Source organism: Peromyscus leucopus, chromosome 1 (assembly GCF_004664715.2).
Source record: "Peromyscus leucopus breed LL Stock chromosome 1, UCI_PerLeu_2.1, whole genome shotgun sequence".
NCBI lineage: Eukaryota > Metazoa > Chordata > Mammalia > Rodentia > Cricetidae > Peromyscus > Peromyscus leucopus.
The window spans coordinates 85,875,701-85,893,664 of record NC_051063.1 but is presented as its reverse complement, the minus strand read 5'-3'; the positions used below and the strand labels follow the sequence as shown (position 1 = coordinate 85,893,664).

The 17,964-nt window shown below is 46.6% G+C and overlaps 1 protein-coding gene across 2 annotated transcripts in view; it reads left to right on the top strand.

Annotated features, from left to right (window-relative positions):
- Positions 1-17,964, top strand: part of Vps35l (VPS35 endosomal protein sorting factor like) — a 105,944-nt gene that overhangs the window by 42,174 nt on the left and 45,806 nt on the right. For both annotated transcript variants that reach the window (XM_028867798.2, XM_037211123.1), the window contains 5 exons: positions 6,432-6,478; positions 7,760-7,871; positions 8,797-8,913; positions 11,000-11,053; positions 13,616-13,696. In XM_028867798.2, the coding sequence (XP_028723631.1) occupies positions 6,432-6,478; positions 7,760-7,871; positions 8,797-8,913; positions 11,000-11,053; positions 13,616-13,696 (411 nt within the window). The remainder of the gene's footprint in view (positions 1-6,431; positions 6,479-7,759; positions 7,872-8,796; positions 8,914-10,999; positions 11,054-13,615; positions 13,697-17,964) is intronic.

Sequence of the window (17,964 nt, the reverse complement as noted above, 5' to 3'; positions counted from 1 at the left end):
GCAAGTGGGGGCCAGAGCGGTGTGTCTCTAGCCCGTCCTCCAAATAGGATGTTGTAGAGTCTGGCCACAGCAGTTGGTATGCACAGCTCAGGCAGGCACGAGTAAAGGGGGAGATGTTGGCTGTGAGTATTTGATGTCTAAAGTTGCAAATTGTAATCAAAATTCACAGCCAGATGTGCGGTGGCAGGTCTGTAATACCAGTGTTTGGGAGGTGAGGCAGGAGGATCCTAAGTTTGAGGCTAGCCTGGGCTACATAGGAGGATCCTGTTTCAATAATAATAATAATAATAATAATAATAATAATAATAATAAATTAATTAAAATCTAGAAAGGACAATTATCCAGGAGGGTTTTTCCTGTTATGGTTTGAAGGTGGGATTTTTCTTCCTTTCTACGGCTAAAATGGGATCGTAGTAAGGAAAAGATTGCCACTTCATTTTAGGCACACCATACTTAGAAAAGAATGGCCATCATACACAGCTTGCTGGGAGTGATGGGAATAAATGCCTTGAGAAACTGTGTTGCTGTTTGCTTGAAGGAGGGAATTGGGGGAGGAGGCCTGGCCCCAACGTCAGTGGTGATTCTCACAGAGTGGCCTGGTCCATGGCTAAGTTGCCCAGTGCAGCTTGTAGATAGATGCTGAAGGAGGAGAGGAAAGCACAGCTCAGGGCTGTCCCTGGCAGGCAGACAGTAGGTCTCTTGTGCCTTGGGCTACTGATTTCCATATACCTCAGTTTTGGCATCTGCAAAACAGACCTAATGAACCTTTCTGTAAGGGCTGTGGCTTTGGGGACCATGATGTGGGTGGTTCTGGCAGACCTGTGGAAGCAAATGGAAACCCGAGCTCCCTTGAAGACCAAGGGGCAGCAGGGAGGGACCTGTGCAAATAGGTAGGCTACGAGCATGGTAAGGGCCAGCAGTACTTGAGAAGAGGAAAAAGTTTAGCCAGCTGGAGTGGCCTGGAGTGGCCGGGGTTAGGCCAGGTTCAGCTGCAAGGGTGGCTGAAGCCACCGTCCTGAGAACAGAGAACCTTGGGAGGGCAGGGTTTGGAAAGGAAAATGGTCTGAAGAGAGTGTTACTCTGAGGAATGGCAGATGGCAGCAGCACACCAGCTTGGGTCAGGGAGGGGAGAACCATTGGTAGCTGTGCAGAGACAGGAGGAGGGATGGATCAGCGTGCGAGTAAACGTCCAGCATCCGTAGAGGGAATTTAGAAAAGTTGAAAGAAGAATAGCCACCTAGAATCTCGGCATCAGTAAATTGTCAGTGTTCTGTCATGTGTGTGTGTGTGTGTGTGTGTGTGTGTGTGTGTGTGTGTGTGTGGTCTTTTCCTGTAGGTGAGTCACTTTACTGTTTAGTATTTGAGGCCTTTCCCTCCCAGACCATCAGTCATGTCTGGAGGTGTGTGGAAGGTTGTGTGACCTTGTGGAGTAGGGAGCTGAGTCCCAGACAAAGTGAAATCTTTGAGCCCGTCACACAGCCACCCTGCACCATCTCTGTGGGGACCGATCTGCTTGAATTATCCAAATTCTTCCATGTGCTCTTACTATCCGGGTTTTACAGTTGAGGCAGCCACGGCTTAGAATGCCTTAAATACCACACAGTTGACAATAGCCCAGCCTTTCAGCGTGTCCCTTCTGGGTCTCCTGTTAACCCCTGCACCTGAGGTGAGACTTCAGACCCTGATAGACTGTCACGGGGGACTGTTGACTCCAGTGTGCTTACTGGAAACCCCTCCTTAAACACTGTAAAACAGGGCAGGCAGGATTATATGTTCCTGTAATCCCAGTCCTTGGGAGACTGAGGCAGGAGGGTCACCTCAGTTTTGAGGCCTGCCAGGGCTATATAGTGAATCTGAGGTTGAGGCTAGCCTAGGCTAAATAACAAGACCCTATTTTGAATGGGAAAGTACAGGGCCAGTGAGATGGGCTGGGGGCGGGTAAAGACACTTGCCACACAAGCCTGTGACCTAAGTTCCACCCCCAGAACCCACATGAAAGGAGAGAGCCAAATCTTTAAAGTTGTCTCCAGCCTCCACACAGGCTCCACGGCACGCGCGCACACACACACTCACACTAACATTAGTAGGAAATAGCAGTAATAACATGGAGCTGGAATGATGGCTTAACAGATGAGAGCACTTGCTATGCAAACACAAGGCCCAAGTTCAGATGTCTAGTGCCCGTGTAAAAAGGTGCCTCACATCTGCACATTCCCCTGTAACTCCAGTGCTGCTCGGGGTACAGAGAAGGACGGCTGGGCTTTGCCGCTCACTAGAGTAGCTCCAAGTTCAGTGAGAGACCCTGTCTGAAAGGAACAAAGCCAAGAGTGATGAGCAGGGCACCCAGTGTCTTCTTCCTCCCGCCTGGGCATGTGTACACACACCACACATGCGCGCTCGCACACGCACGCACGCACGCGCACCCCCCCCCCTTTATAGACACAAAAGTGCAAGATGAGGCTAACATCACCAACTTCTGATATCTAAGCTTTTGCGCACAGTTATGCTCTATTTGCTTATTGGGGGAAAAAAAATCCCAGTGAAGAGAAATAGCAGAAAGAAAAAAGTTTTAAGCATCCATCTAGGGTCAGTTTGAAAACCATCTGCCTATGGTGTGATTGCTCAGCCATTAAAATGATGGCGGCCAACTCATGTGTGCCATGGAAGCAGGAAGGGCTGTCCTTGATTCTGGAGTAGACAAGGTAATTTGCAGTTCAGTGTGTATAGAGTTAACCTGTTTCTGTAAAAAAAAAAAAAAAACCAAAACGAAACAGGCTCCTATAATAGTTACTGATACTCACAGGGCCAAGGTGAAGTTCTAGAAAGACCAGCACCCAAAGTTATCAGTTATGATTAGAAGGGGAGGAGTCATGCCTTTCAAGATGTATTTTGATAGTCTTAGACCTTCTGCGGCTAGCCATTTCTTTTATAGTTTTTATAAAAACAATGAAATGCTGTATACATAATGAAATGTAGGAGCAAGGACAGTCATAAGGGTATAAACGAAGACTGACACACACACAGTGCATACCTTATGCATTGCAGGTTCTGGTGTGGGTGTATGTTGATCTGGGAGGGCTTCGGTGGTGTAGCCTGGCCAAAAGTTTGTGACAGCCTCAGTGGGCTTTGAACTGTTGGTCCTCGTGTCCTTATGAAAGACTAGGAAAAAAATGAAATAAATAAAATTAACCTCTAGTGGATTTGCCTGCTTGTCTAACGCTTGTCTCCATGAACACTTACGGATGTGCCTTTATTCTGTATGACAACACTCCCCCTGTGTTTTTGAAGACATTTTTGATACATTTGTGTGTCTGTGTTGTTTTGTTTCTGTATTGCACTGTGTGTGTGGTGTATGTACTTGTTAATGTAGATATATGCACATTTGAGTAGAGGTAGATGTTGGGTGTTTTCCTCAATTACATTCTACCTTTTTTATTTGTTTGTTTGCTTTTCCAGACAGGGTTTCTCTGTGTAGCCTTGTTTGTCCTGGAACTCACTCTGTAGCCCAGGCTGGCCTCGAACTCATAGAGATCTGCCTGCCTCTGCCTCCCGAGTGCTGGGATTAAAGGCGTGCGCCACCAACACCCAGCCACCTTTATTTGATTAATTCATTTTTTTATTTTTTATTATTGTGTGGGTTGGGGAGGGGTGTTGCATGTGCCACAGTGAACATGTGGAGGTCAGAGGACAGCCTCGTGGAACTGGTGCTCTGTTCCCAACTTTACCCCTGTTCTGGGGAGTGAGCCCAGGTCTCCAGGCTTGTGTGGCAAGAGCCTTTACTGACGAACCGTTTTGCCAGCCTTCCACCTTTATTTTGGAGACGGGGTCTCTCGCTAAACCTGAAGTTCATTGATTAGGCCGGCCTGGCCGGCCAATGAGCTTCAGGGCTCCCGTCTCCATTCCCTCAGCCTCCATTTCTGATGTACAAACCATCCTGCCTGGCTTTCCTTGGGTTTTGAAGATCCAGTCTCAGGACTTCATCCTGCTTATGAAGCAGGTCGAGCTTCACTGGCCGAGCCATCTCTCCAGTCTCCTAAAGTGATTATTCCTCAGTTCATCTTTTTAGAAGCATTAAGTGGGTCAGGCATGGTGGCCCAACATGAGAGGCTGAATCAGGAAGATTAAGCGTTGGAGACTAGATTGGGTTACATAGCAAGTTTCCAGTGAGCCTGGCCTACACATCAGGACTGTCCAAAACCTAAAAATGGCCAACACGTTTCTTTGTATGTGCACGCACCTGTGCATACCCGCGTGTCTGTATGTTGGTGTGCATATGAAAGCATGGGACCTGTCTGTCACCTCCCTGGCCTCTCCCGTATGCCCCAGATGTTGGTCCATGTGTTAAGGTTGCTCCTTCAGGAGGTTTCGGATGAGCGTTTGCATGCTGTGGATATCACAGGTGTACAGAATTTCCGTGTCCTGGCTTTTTCAGAGAGCACGTGGTATTAGTTGTCAAGAGTGACTTTTCAAGTAGCAGTGTATCTCAAGCGGTCAGGAAGCCATGACGGCATCTTAGCAGCGGCAGGGATGCTTCTGGCTGTCAGGAACAGACAGTTGACAAGCCTGGATGACAAATATAGTTCAGTATGTCCTTCAACAGCAAGGCAGTCTGGACCAGTCAACTTCCATCTGTTTTTCTGTTCTGCAGCCCCCTGCTAGGAACGAGGTGTCTGCAGCCACTCCAACCCTTACGTCATAGTTTCATTTTTTTTTTTCTCAAAGCCCTTAGAAGACTTCCCAACCTGTCTCAGCAGCTAGAAATGGGTCACATGGCCAAATCTAAATTCACAAGGAAAAGCAGAGTGAGGCTGCAAGGCTTTGGTTGAATATTTGTTAGGCAACCCAGGCCCCTCAGGGAGGGAGCACAGACTGGAGGCCTGGGCAGCAGACCTTTACTGTCTCCCAGTTCTGGAGGCTTGAAGGCCAAGGTCTCCCCGGTGAGGCCTCTCTCCTCCATGTGCAGATGGCTGCCTCCTCCTGTGTCCTTTCCTTTATGTGCAAACCTCCCTGCTCTCTCTACCTTCTTTCATGAGGATGCCAACCCTTTGGATGTGGTCTCATGCTGATGACCTCAGTTAACCTTAGGACTTCCTCAAAGGGCCTGCATACTGTCTCACTGGGATTTAGGGTTTTTACATGTTGATTGTTTTTGGACCGGGGGTGAGGTGGCGTGATATAACAGGATCCGGTTTGATGTGGGACAGAGTCCAGAATCTGAAAAAAGGAGTCTAAAAATGCAGTGACAATTACTTTGGCTTCAGGGTCAGATTTAGACATAAACCTTGTTTCCACTCTGTATCAAGCATTTGCCATGTCTGGCTTAACCCATGTCCCATGTGTACAGGGGTCTGGTTTTCCCAGGCCTCCAGCCCCGTGGCAAAGCATGCAGAAGAGGGCAGTTATTTGGACATCTGGTCAAGTGCTCAGTGTCTAGACCGCTGGCATTAGCCCTTCTGTCTTAGCCTTGACCTTGTCTGTAACTATACAAAACCACTCCCCAACCACTGCCCTAAAGGCTACTTTATGCATTGATTTTTCAAAACAAAACAGAAAACCCAGGAGCTCTTTTGAAGATACTCCATTGCCTTAAGATAGCTCCAAAGCCATTAGTCGTGCCCGGGAGTAATACCGCTCTCCTTCAGGGGGAAGGACACGCTTGGAGCTTAGGAAAGGACACGTGGCAAGGAATGCAGTCTTTGGTGCCAGCACGCTGGGGTCGTCGTTGACCCTGGTTGCTGCTGCCTGTGTGACCTTGGCTAAAACCTGTTGTGATGCCACGGCTTGGTTTCATGTCTGTGAAATGGGAGAATGGTAGTGCACCTGGGTGGGAGAGTGAGTCCATGAGAGCAAGCTCTTCTTCTGTGATTAGTGGGCACTGAGCTGCGGCCTGGCATTTGTTGATTGCTTTTTGACTCTGTTACTGAGCAAGCCACAGGCCCTTTGACAAACCAATAAGAGTGTCACAGAGACTTTGCCTCCTTGCTCATGCCCGGGAGTCAGAGGTGCATCATTCTGCAGTGACACCGTGGGTAGGATGCTGCCACCCATGTCTGACTCGGTGTCTCATCAAGGTCTCGCCATCCGTGCCTGGAGAGACAGGACCTGACCCTGGACTCACCTGATGCCTGGCCCCGGCTCTTTTTTTTTGTTTTGTTTTGTGTTTTTTGAAACAAGGTTTCTCTGTATAGACCAGGCTGCCCTCGAACTCACAGAGATCCACCTGCCTGTGCTTCTCAAATGCTGGGATTAAAGGTGTGTGCCACCGCTGCTTGCTTTACTTTCTTACCCTTCCCATCCTTGCCAAACACAGAGGACTATGAGAATTTGCATTATGTAAATTGGCTGCTGTTTAGAGCCCAGCATTTTGAAAATCTCTTAGAGATGTTGCTTTGTATCCTCCAAGCTGATGCCTTTCCTCTTAAACTTCCCAGGCTTTGCTGACGGAGATGATGGAAAGATGTAAGAAACTAGGCAACAAGTAAGTACTTATAAGACTCACAGAAACACTTGCTTGAAGTTGTAGTCAGTGGCTCTGTGTGTGTGTGTGTGTGTGTGTGTGTGTGTGTTACATGTGTTTATGTGTGTCTGAGTTCTTGCACAGAGGCCAGAGGGCAGTGTTGGGTATCTTTCTCTATAGCACTCCACCTTATTTTTTGAGGCAGGGCCTCTCATGAACCTGGAGGTCACTGATTCCGTTAGTCAGGCTGGCCAGCGAGCCCCAGGTTCCTTCCTGTCTCTGCCTGCCCAGCAGTGGGGTTACAGGTGTTCACCACCACAGCCAGATCTTTATATGGGGGCTGGAAATTTGAATCCAGGCCCTCATATTTGTACAGTAAGCACTTTAGTAACCAAGCTCTCTCCTCAGCCATGACTCGCTTCTGTTTATTCTTTTGAGCGTCCACTCTTAACATGGGTGGGAGCAAGCAGAGGGGCTGGTTAGACTGTGTGGAGGTTCAGAACAATGCATTGAAATTGTCTGGTCTCAGACCTCAGCCCCATCCGAATTTAGCTTTGTGATCTTGGCCCACTAAACTGACTGCCCTATGCCTCAGTCTTCCCCCTCTGCAAAATGGGGGTGATAATGATAGCCCTTTCTTTATGGGGCTGTGGTAAGTGGTAGGGCCAGGATGCACTCCTGCCTATGAGGTTCTCTTTGCTACTCTCTTGGTGGCAGATACAACACATCTTTGAGGGGGTTTTGTTCTTTCTCAAGTACCTAAAATTCAAGGTCCCTTTCATAAGAAATTCCTTGTATAAAAGAAACATATTTGTAACAAGGACCCATGTTGTTATTGAGTATTCAGTTTTGTTAGATCATCAGTCTATGAAGGCTCACTCCTACTTAAGTGAGTTGGACTGTAGCTGATTTTCCTGTCCATCCGTCTAGTTCATTCAAACGTTGTCAAGTGTAAAATATGCAGTGAGTCCTGTGGCGGCCTCTAGGGAGTGCCCCTTACTATGTCTGCTGTTTTGATTGTTTTTTTCCTTTCTAACCTTTCCATTAAAAGCTGTCAGTCTTCCTTCTTGGTAGTCAGTATATACCCTGGCATTAAATCTGACTTGCAAGCCAGGTACAGTGGCAGTTATTAATAATTCCACATTTGAGGTGTGGAGATGGAAAGGTTGTATGTTCGGTGCTCTCCTAGGCTATGTAGAAAGCCTTGCTCTCAATATACAGACAAAAGTAAATAGACAAATAAGTAAATAAAGGACTTGTGTCCCGAGGAAGCTGGAGTGACTTGGCATCTGTGTCTTCCAGTGCTTTGCTCTTGAATTCTGTGATGTCAGCTTTCCGGGCCGAGTTCATTGCTACCAGGTCTATGGACTTCATTGGCATGATTAAAGAGTGCGACGAGTCTGGCTTCCCCAAGGTAGGCTCTCGACTTACTGTATGTTGGGAGAAGAGATGGACAGTGTCTACCTGATTCCTTCGGAGGCTAGAGCCAGGTGTGGGGGCAATGGAGGCCCAGAGGAGACAGGTGAAGGCTCTGTTTCCAAAGGACGTGATGGAAGATGGCTAAGATTGGGATCATTAATGTCACGTAACTGTTGTGCATCAGACCTTGAATGCTGAACCCATGAATGGACTCACCATGGAGTATTTAGGAAAATGTGGTCACACATCTTTAAAATATATTTGCTCTTGGGCTATGGAGGTGGCTCAGTCAGTAGAGTACTTTACAAGCAAGAGGACCTGAATTTGATGCCCATATAAAAAGCCAGGAATGGTAGGTATCGTGTGCTTGTGATCCCAGAGCTAGGGAAGTGGATACAGGCAAATCCCTGGGGAATCACTGGCTAGTCAGTCTAAGTGGTCATTCCCAGGTCCCAGTAAGAGACCTTGTCTCAAAAACCAAGGTGGATAACTTCTGAGGAATGACACTCACGTTTGATCTCTAGCCTCTTCCTGCATACACACACACACACACACACACACACACACACACACACACACACGAACACAGATTTTCTCTCCATCCCCCAATTAGTGAAATCTTCCTCCAGTACTGTACATGACATGCAAATTAGAGCACTACTTTAAGCCAGCTCACTTTGGGTGTGTACTGGGAACTGAGCTCAGGCTCTCCCATGCTAAGTACAATCTCTACCTGAGATGCTTTGGCAGCTCCTTGAGTTTCATGGAGTTGTTTGGGTGGATCTGTAAAACTTCAGAAAAAAGCCTTAGGAAGATTTTCCTGGAGACAGATGACATGTTGGAGCCTTTTCTTTCTTTTTAAGCCTTAAGATATTGTGACTTAAAATCCCTAGTAACATAACCATTTGCTACTTTCTTAGCATCTTCTTTTCCATTCTCTGGGGCTAAACTTGGCCTTGGCTGATCCTCCTGAGAATGATCGACTTCAGATTCTCAATGAAGCTTGGAAAGTCATCACTAAATTGAAGAATCCTCAGGTGAGTGGCCATTTAGACCCAAGATCCACTAATTTTTGTAGAAGTTATACAATATACACTTCATTTTTTTTTTTTTTTGCCTGCATGTATATGTCTGTACCATCTGTGCACAGTGACTGTGGAGGCCAGAAGAGGGCATTGGATTCCTTGTAACTGTAGTTATGGGTGGTTGTGAGCCACCGTGTGGGTGCTGGGAACCAAACCTGGGTTCCCTGCAAGAGCAGCCAGTGTTCTTAACTGCTGAGCCACCTCTCTAGCTCCAGACATTTTGCTTTTAAAATCTGAGCTTTAGCCATGTAAGGTGACTCACCTCTGTATTTTTGGTCGTGAGCCTAGCCTTTAACGGCTGAGTCATCTCTCCAGCCCTGTGACTCACCTCTGTAGTTGCAGCATTTAGGAGGCTGAAGCAGGAGGATGAAGCATTTAAGACCAGCCTGGGCTATATAAGGGAGACCCTGTCTCAAAGACCAAATAATAACAACAAAACATAATGAACAAATGAGATTTCTACTAATCAAACTTTTTAAAGAAAGAAACTCTCCTTGTATCATTTATTAACATTTATTAACCTATAGAGGGAACAAATGACATTAAAGATGCTTCTTAATTTTTCCGTCCCAATTATATCTTGTTTCTGATGCCCCAAGATGCACTAAACACATACAGTTACTACTATTAGAAACTTTAGATGTCTTCTAGCTGTGCAAAAAGCAGCTAGAGTTCAGCAGTCAAGTGTGCATTTCTAAGTACCGATCTACTAGGAGATCCCTAAAGGATTGAAGATCAATGGTTGGACACCAGGGCTGCCAAAAGTCTTACATGACAGCCCGGCTAGTGTCATTTACTGCTGTGCATGTGATGATGGCCATGGCCATCAGGGATGTGTGTGCACATACATGCACTTGTGTCTTGGTATGTGTTTGCATGTCAGAGGGATCCTTCAGGAGCAGATCCAGCTTCCCACCTTATTTCTGAGCAGTTCCATGCTAGCTGCCCATGGGCTTTCCTCCCTCTGTGTCTTGTTTGTTTTTTGTTTTCATTCCTGGCTAACCTGGTACTCTATGTAGACCAGGCTGGCCTGGAACTCACAGAGATCCTGGGTGATGGGATTAAAAGTGTGCACCAGGGCATCAGGCTTTTTTACATGGGTTGTTAGTCTTGATGGCAGGTGTTCTTAGCTGCTGAGTCACCTCCTTGACCCCTTTAGGGCTTTTCAAACCATCCCTTCTGTAGATTTACATCCCTTCTGTAGATCAAATGCTTTTTTTTTTTTTTATTTATTTATTTATTTATTTTTTTTGGTTTTTGGTTTTTGAAGACAGGGTTTCTCCGTGTAGCTTTGCGCCTTTCCTGGAACTCACTTGGTAGCCCAGGCAGATCCGCCTGCCTCTGCCTCCCGAGTGCTGGGATTAAAGGCGTGCGCCACAACCGCCCGGCCCAAATGCTTTATTTTTAAAGCAACAAGCAAACCTTGAATGCTCAGTCAGACCACCGTCCCGGGGTTTTCTGCTGAGACACAGCCAGGACTCCTTAAGCATGACGGATTTGCATCTTGGCCTAAGGAGCAATGCTGGGATCAAAGTCTACAGTGAGCGGCCGGCTTCTTGTTTCCTTTTGTAACTTGCTTTTCGGGGTAATGTGGGTCAGTCAGTTAAGCACTGTGCTCCTCTGACCCAGCATCCGGGAGAAGCAACTCCAAGGAGGAGGTTTGTTTTGGCTCACAGTGGAGAGGATAGTGTCAGGGCTGGCTGGTGAGGTGGCTGAAGAGCAGCAGGGGCTTGTGCTGTAGCCTGTCGTAGCTTGGTGGATGCTGGAAGCAGAGCCCAGGCCTGAGGCGGGGCTGGGCCACAGCCCTCAAAGGACCACCTCCTCAAGCTCTGCCTCCCATCCGAGATGTTCCACAGCCTCCCAGAAGGCCCCAGCAGTGGGAGCCTGTGAGGGACATTCATATTCAAATCATAAGAGCGAGCCAGGCATTTCAGTATTTCTCTCTTGTCAGAGCCCTTGAGGATTTGTCTGTGAACTTGTGTCGAAAGTTTAGTGGTGGTGTGCTCCCTCTAAAGCTATTTTTACCTTTTCTTTGCAGGACTACATCAACTGCGCTGAGGTATGGGTAGAGTACACCTGCAGGCATTTCACGGTACGTATGACTGTGGGGTTGTTTTCCCTAAGGGTTTTGTGGTTTAATGGTTACCATAGCAACAGAGTCTGGTCACTTAGGAATGTTGCAGTGGTACTTGAGATGGGGCCTCACTGTGTGGTCCAGACAGGTCTCAAAGTCCTGGGCTCAAGTCTGTTGGCAAATGCCACTAAGCCCAGATCTTAAATGTGAAGGTATGGGAGGCGTTAGCATGTGTTGTCAGCAAGTGTGTCCCACGCTGCACATCAGTCCGGGTAGTACCGCATCAGACGAAGCGAAACAGGCCCCTCAGGAACTAAGATGCTCAAATGCTTTGTAAATGACTATAAGTGTCTAATAGGCAGTGTTTTCTTTTCTTCTATTTTATTTAATGTGGTTATTGTTTAGCATTTTCAAATATTCAGAGCCTGCATGTGCTTCCCACCCACAAGCAAATACAGATATTTCTTTCTCTGAGTGCAGACAGAACCGTAGATTGGGGAAGATTGGGCTCATCAAAGAATAAGGACGTTAGACACAGGTAGGAGTGGGCTTTTTGGACCTTCTTACCAGAGTACGCTTATTTTAGAAACATGATTTTTAAAATATTTTGATGTATGTGTGGACTCTGTATGCACTGTGGAGGTCAGAGGTCAATACCAGGTGTCTTCCTGTTACCACATCATCACCATCATCATCTAGAGCCGGTTTTCTTTTTTCAGGTTTTATTTTTAGTGTGTGTGGGGTGGGGTGGGGTGGAGAATGCGTCGTGTTTGTATGTGCCTTTGAAAGCCAGAGGCATTAGAGTCGGGTCCCTTCAGCTGTCGTTTTGTGAGCTACCTGATGTGGGCAATGGACTGAAGACTCTGGTCCTTGTTAAAGAATAACAAGTGCTCTTAACTGCGGAGCCATCTCTCCAGCCATCCATCTTATTATTATTATTATTATTATTATTATTATTATTATTGGAGTGTGGGAGGGCTGTGTGTTTGTGTATATGTTTACATTCCGAGGCCAGAGGAAGAAGCCTCTTACCATGCTCAGCCTTTTTGAGTAGGCTGGTAGCCAACAATCCTTCCCTCTCCACTCATTCTGTTCCCAGCTATCCCCAGTCCTGGAGTTACAGGATAGCTGGGTGCTTGGGATCCAAACTCAGGTCCTCATGCTTGAGCACCCAGCTTTTTACAAGTTAGTGCAGGGTTATGGTTTGAATGTTTGTGTCCACCCCGCCTCCTTGATTCACAGGCTTAAACCTGTTCCCCGAGTTCAGTGTTAAAACGTGGAGCTTTGTGAGTATGGGTCATCCCGACTCTTGTCAACTGTCTCAAGGATGTCAGAGTAACTTAGAAAGATGCATCATGTCTTGAGAGTGAAGCCCTGTGCGTGGGATTAGTGCCCTTAAAACAAATCCCAAAGAAGTCTGTTAACCCCTTCCATCCTGGGGGGGGCGGGGTTGTGAGGAGGAGCAGGCTTTCTCCAGACTCTGAATCTGCAGGTGCCCCGATCTGAGACTTCCTGGCCTCTAAGGCCATGAGTGGGAAACCTCCGCCATCTTTAAACTTCCTGGCTTATGGTGCTGTGTTACTGCACACTGTGCGTGAGGAAGCATGACTGGGTTCCTATAAACCGTACTTACACACACTGAAACTCAAAATTTTTGCTGTCATAAAATAGTGTCTTAGTCAGGGTTTCTATTGCTGTGAAGAGACACTGTGACCACAGCAACTCTTATAAAGGAAAACATTTAATTGGCTGGCTTACAGTACAGAGGTTCAGTCCATCACCATCATGGTAAGACATGGCAGCATGCAGGCAGACATGGTGCTGGAGAGGTAACTGAGAGTTCTACATCTTGTGCAGGCAACAGAAAGTGAACTAACACACTGGGTGTGGCTTGAGCATACATGAGACCTCAAAATCTGCCTCCACAGTGACACACTTCCTCCAACAAGGCCACACCTCCCAATAGTGCCACTCCCTATGAGCTTATGGGGGGCAATTACATTCACATTACCACAAACACCATCTCTCTGTAGGTTGAATGTGAAGCTAGTCTTCACTTGCTCGCTATATAACAGTAGGCTGTGTTTAGGCTGTACATGGCTGACTCCTGGCATAGATGACTGAGGTGAGCAGTTAGGGCAAATGGCTTATAAGGGGTAAGTCTATACCCTTCCCACAAAGCCTCACTGCTCACTTTGCAGGCGCTGAGGCAGGAACCTGGGTCAGGTAGGCAGAAAGTAGCCTAAATGACTTTATCTTTCTAGAACAGTGTTCAGTACTGACTTAGAGTAACATAGCCATCTTGAGTGTGGTGGTACTAGACTGAGGATATGGACATGATTTCTTTCCTTGTGTTTATTTTTTCAGAATATTTGAAACTATTTCTTGGAAGGTGTGTGGCTTTTTGCTTGTGTGTTTGGTTTTTGGTACTGGGATGAACCCAGGGCCTCACACTTGCTGGGCAAGCGCTCACTAAACTGTCCACCCAGCCCTGTGTCATGGGTGTGTCAGTGTCTTCCTCCAGGAGGAAAGCCAGTGGTCCCAGCCTAACAACAGAGTTGGTTTTTGTTCCCTGTATAGAAACGAGAAGTGAACACTGTTCTGGCTGATGTTATCAAGCACATGACTCCGGACCGAGCATTTGAAGACTCCTACCCCCAGGTAACAGAGGCTCCTTTCCCACTGTGGGGATCTTGTTCTGTTGAATGAGGTACTCCTGTACTGGTCAAAGGGTACACCCAGGAATCCTGTGTTTAATCTCAGCTCTGCCACGTCCTAGCTTTGGGCCTCGCTTTTGTCTCCTGTGGAATGGGCATGGGTACATGTGTGCCATAGCACATGTGCAGGCCAGAGAACAGTTATGGAATTTGGTTCTTTCCTCTTACTGTCTGAGTCCTGGGGATTCAGACTCAGGTTGTTAGGCTGTTGGCTTTTTTGCTACTGAGCCCTCTCATTGGCTCAGCATTTTTTTTTTTTTTTTTTTTTTTTTTTTTTTTTGTTAATGTGTGCCAGAAAATAAGGAAGTGATCAAACATTGATCTTAGAGTTCTGGACATGGCATACACTGATGGGGATGTGAAAAAGGAGGAGGACAACTTGAAGAGCCTCTCCCGGGCGGGCGGGCGGGCGGGCTTCCAGTCTGCACCAAAGGAAACGGAGGGAGAGCTGAGGAGTAGCTCCCCATGTTGGGGTACTTGATTTTCAAGAGTGATGGTATGAGTTCCCACCCCAGCACCCATGAAGAAGCCAAGCGTAGCTGTGCATGGGGGGCCACTGGGGATTGTCGCCACAGCCTGACCTCAGGCTCAGAAAGACCCCATCGCAAAAGAGCAAAGTGGAGAACAATAGAGGAGAACACCCGGCGTGTTCCTGTGACCTCTGTGCATACACACATGTACATATAACACATACACACCATGCACATACACTACACAGACCTACACATACACTACCCATACTTACACACATACACACAAACTACAGACCCACCCCTCCACACATACCACGTATACTACAGACTTACACATGCACACAGTCATCACATACACTCCATAGACCTCCAGATGCATGCACTACACAGACCTACACACACCACAGTACTCTACACAGACCTACACATACACACACAGAGCCACACACATACACAGAACACATATGCTGCACAGACACACACACACACACACACACACACACACACACACACACACACCCCAAAAAAGAAAAGCATCACAGATGCAATGTTTGATCCCAGACTGGATCCACCCAGAAGAGAACAAGGATGATGCTAGGAGGGACCTAGTGAGGCTTTATGAGATTGGATTATGGGTGACAGAATCTTTTCAGATTAGAGTGAAACTAGCCGAATTTGATGGCAACAAAGTGGATGCCAGTGAAGAAGATTGTTTTAGGAAATGCAAAATGCAGTATTAAGGCATGAGGGTTGTTGTTCTCATGGTTTAAGGGTATTTAGTTTGTCTTTCATGGAGAAAATGTCAGGCACTGTTAGTATTGATCACTGCAATAAATTATCCGAGGTAATCAACTCATGAAGTTTTTGTTATTGTTGCTGTTTGATTTGGTTTGGCTCACAGTTTTGAAGGTTGCAGACCTCAGGAGTTGGTCCTGCTGGTTACATTGCTAGTCACCCGGAGAACTGTCTCCAATAGCCGTATTTCAGTTTTGAATGAGTGAGCTTATTAAGTTTAAGCCAAAGTAAAAGGATAAATACTGAGAGGGAGGTAAATAGGTAGTAAAATGTCATTGAATTGGGCGCTCAGAACATCTTGCAGAAATCGATCAATGGGGAAGTCAGACCCTTTAAGGCAGCTAGCTGGAGTTCCCCGAGTGAAAGAAAGTTCCAGACAATTCCCTCAGGTGAGGTTTCCGTGTACATAGTCACGTCATCTAATCAAGTGCTCCCAACATCCAGCGGAAAACCACTGGGGAAGTTGAGGCTGACACCCCTGGTTCAGTTCAGCTTTCTGTCCATGGATGAGCTCCTGTGGATGAACTCTTCTCTTCCCTACCCACAGGCATTCTTTATGTCATGTGATAACCAATAACAACCTGCTCTCAGGGACACAGCTTTTAGGCTGTTCTACTGTTCTCTTCCCTCCCTGTTGTGGAGTTAGGGGGGGGGGCAGCCCATCCCTAAAGAAGGGGCCTTGGAGGACACTTTGAGACAGACATGCTTGAAATGTTTCCAGAGCCAACTTCTCAGTAAGCTCAAAAGGCATGTGACAATTTACCAAACTATTATACTAGTAATACACCCTTGCCAAGGACAATGAAGAGACCAGGAATGGTTGAGTCCCACAGTCCCCCATGTGGGCACACCCCAGTAACCTGAGGGCTTCCCACCAGGGCCCCCACCTTTCTAACACTCTGCCCTCGCCCAGTTGTGTCCTTCAGGAAACCAAGACTTTAATACATGGACCCTTGAAAGACACCTGTTCAAACCATAGCAGATACATTGGTCACATTATTAAAATTTGGGTAAAGAATGTGCAGGAGCTCTTGCTGTAATACTTTCAGCTTTTCTGTAAATTTGAAATCATTACAAAACAAATTTTAAAGTAGGCACACCGTGTTTATAAATTCCACCGTCGTGGGTGGTTGGGTGAGGGGATATAGCAAAGGAAGAAAAGTGTTAGCTTTGGTGGAATTCTCTGAGGAGTAAATGGGTGTTGGACAGAGCTTTCAGTTTGCATTGTCATAATGAAATGTTGCTGGGGAAAACCCTGTCTTTAAAACCAGAACATACATGTAGCTATGCAAAAATGATTTCGTTCCAAAGGGATTAGTTGCCTTGTATAAGAATATGTGGTGATATATTGTGTATCAAATAAAGCTTGCCTGAGGATCAGAGGACAGAGCCAGACACTAGGTTAAACATAGAGGACAGGCAGTGGTGGCACACACCTTTTATCCTAGTACTTGGGAGGCAGAGATGCATCTGGATCTGTGAGTTCAAAGCCACTCTGGACTACATGAAATTAATTCAGTCTAGGAGAGAAACAGAGCCAGGAAGTGGTGGCTCACACTTTAATCCCAACACTTGAGATCTCATGCCTTTGCTAACAGTATTTGGGGAGCCATATGCCTTTAATCCCAGCACTAGGAAAGAAGTGAAATGGCTGGGTGGAGAAAGACATCTAGGGCATGAGGAGACAGGAACAAGTGCCTTTCTGCTGAGGACTCAGAGACTTTCAGGTAGAGTTTTTGTGGAGACAGGATCTCACCTCCCATTCGGCCAGAGGATTTGATAGCGGTGAGAAGTTTCTCTAGTGGCTTGTTCCTTTGTCTCTCTGATCTTTCAGCATTTATCCCAATATCTGGCTCCGGGTTTTATTTTTCATTGTAAGATTGTTTAGGATTCACGTTACAAGAATATTCTAATATGTTATAATGCCCCAGAATATTGCTTGTCATAAAGTTTTTGTTTTGTTAGAGATGTCTCCCATGTCTTGCCTAGGCTGGCCTTGAACTCACTATCTTCCTGCCAGTGCCCTGATGAACTGGGGCTACAGGTGCTTACCTCTGTTTCCTGACTTTTGAGACCCTCTTAGTCTTTCCCTCAACTGACCTGGCCAGCTGCTTCCTTAAGAAGTAAGCTTGTGCATTTCTACTTTGTGCTTGTAGAACTTGAGAGATGATATAGTAACAGTTTCTAGTATAAACAAGGTGTTTGTCAGCAAGTGTCCTGGATGGCACCCAAAGGCCAGTAATTACCTTTTATTTAGAAGTAGCATCTCTTTGATTCTCCCAGGCCAAGCCCTTTTGACCAAGACTGTGTATACCTCAGGGTGAAGGCAGTAGACATGAGGCTCTGGGCATTTCTGAGACTTGGCAAGATCTTTGGGGCAGTGGCCCTTGACTCCAATGGTAAAACTCCATCATCTTCCTCTCACTGAAGTAATAAAGAAATGCAGGACCATGGCAGACTATAAATGGGGGTGGCAGTCTGTGGCCGATACCCACTTGTAGCCCATCACCTGTTTTTGTAAATAAAGTTTTATTGGCACACAGACACTCATCTGTTCTACATTGGTTCTGGGGTCTTCCATGCTTCACTAATAGCTTGAATAGTTGTGTGGGGCCGTGGACCTGGGTTTTTTGTGGTCTCTTAGACCAGCCACAGAGGCTAAGGTAAGGTCCAGAGGTGTGGTTGTTGGTAGAGTGCTTACCTAGCACGCACAAAGCTCTGGATTAGATTCCCCAGTGCCACATAAAACAGGCACAGTGGCACACACCTGTACTCTCAGCACTGGGGAGGTAGAGGCAGAAGGATTAGACGCTCCAAGTTACTCTTGGCAACATACTGTGCTCAAGGCAATCTTGGACAACCTTCCATTTTGAAAGGTAAGTAGAGAGCATTGCAGACCAGGCTTCTAGTGAGCACATGGGCAGTCCTACTTAATCCTCCTGGA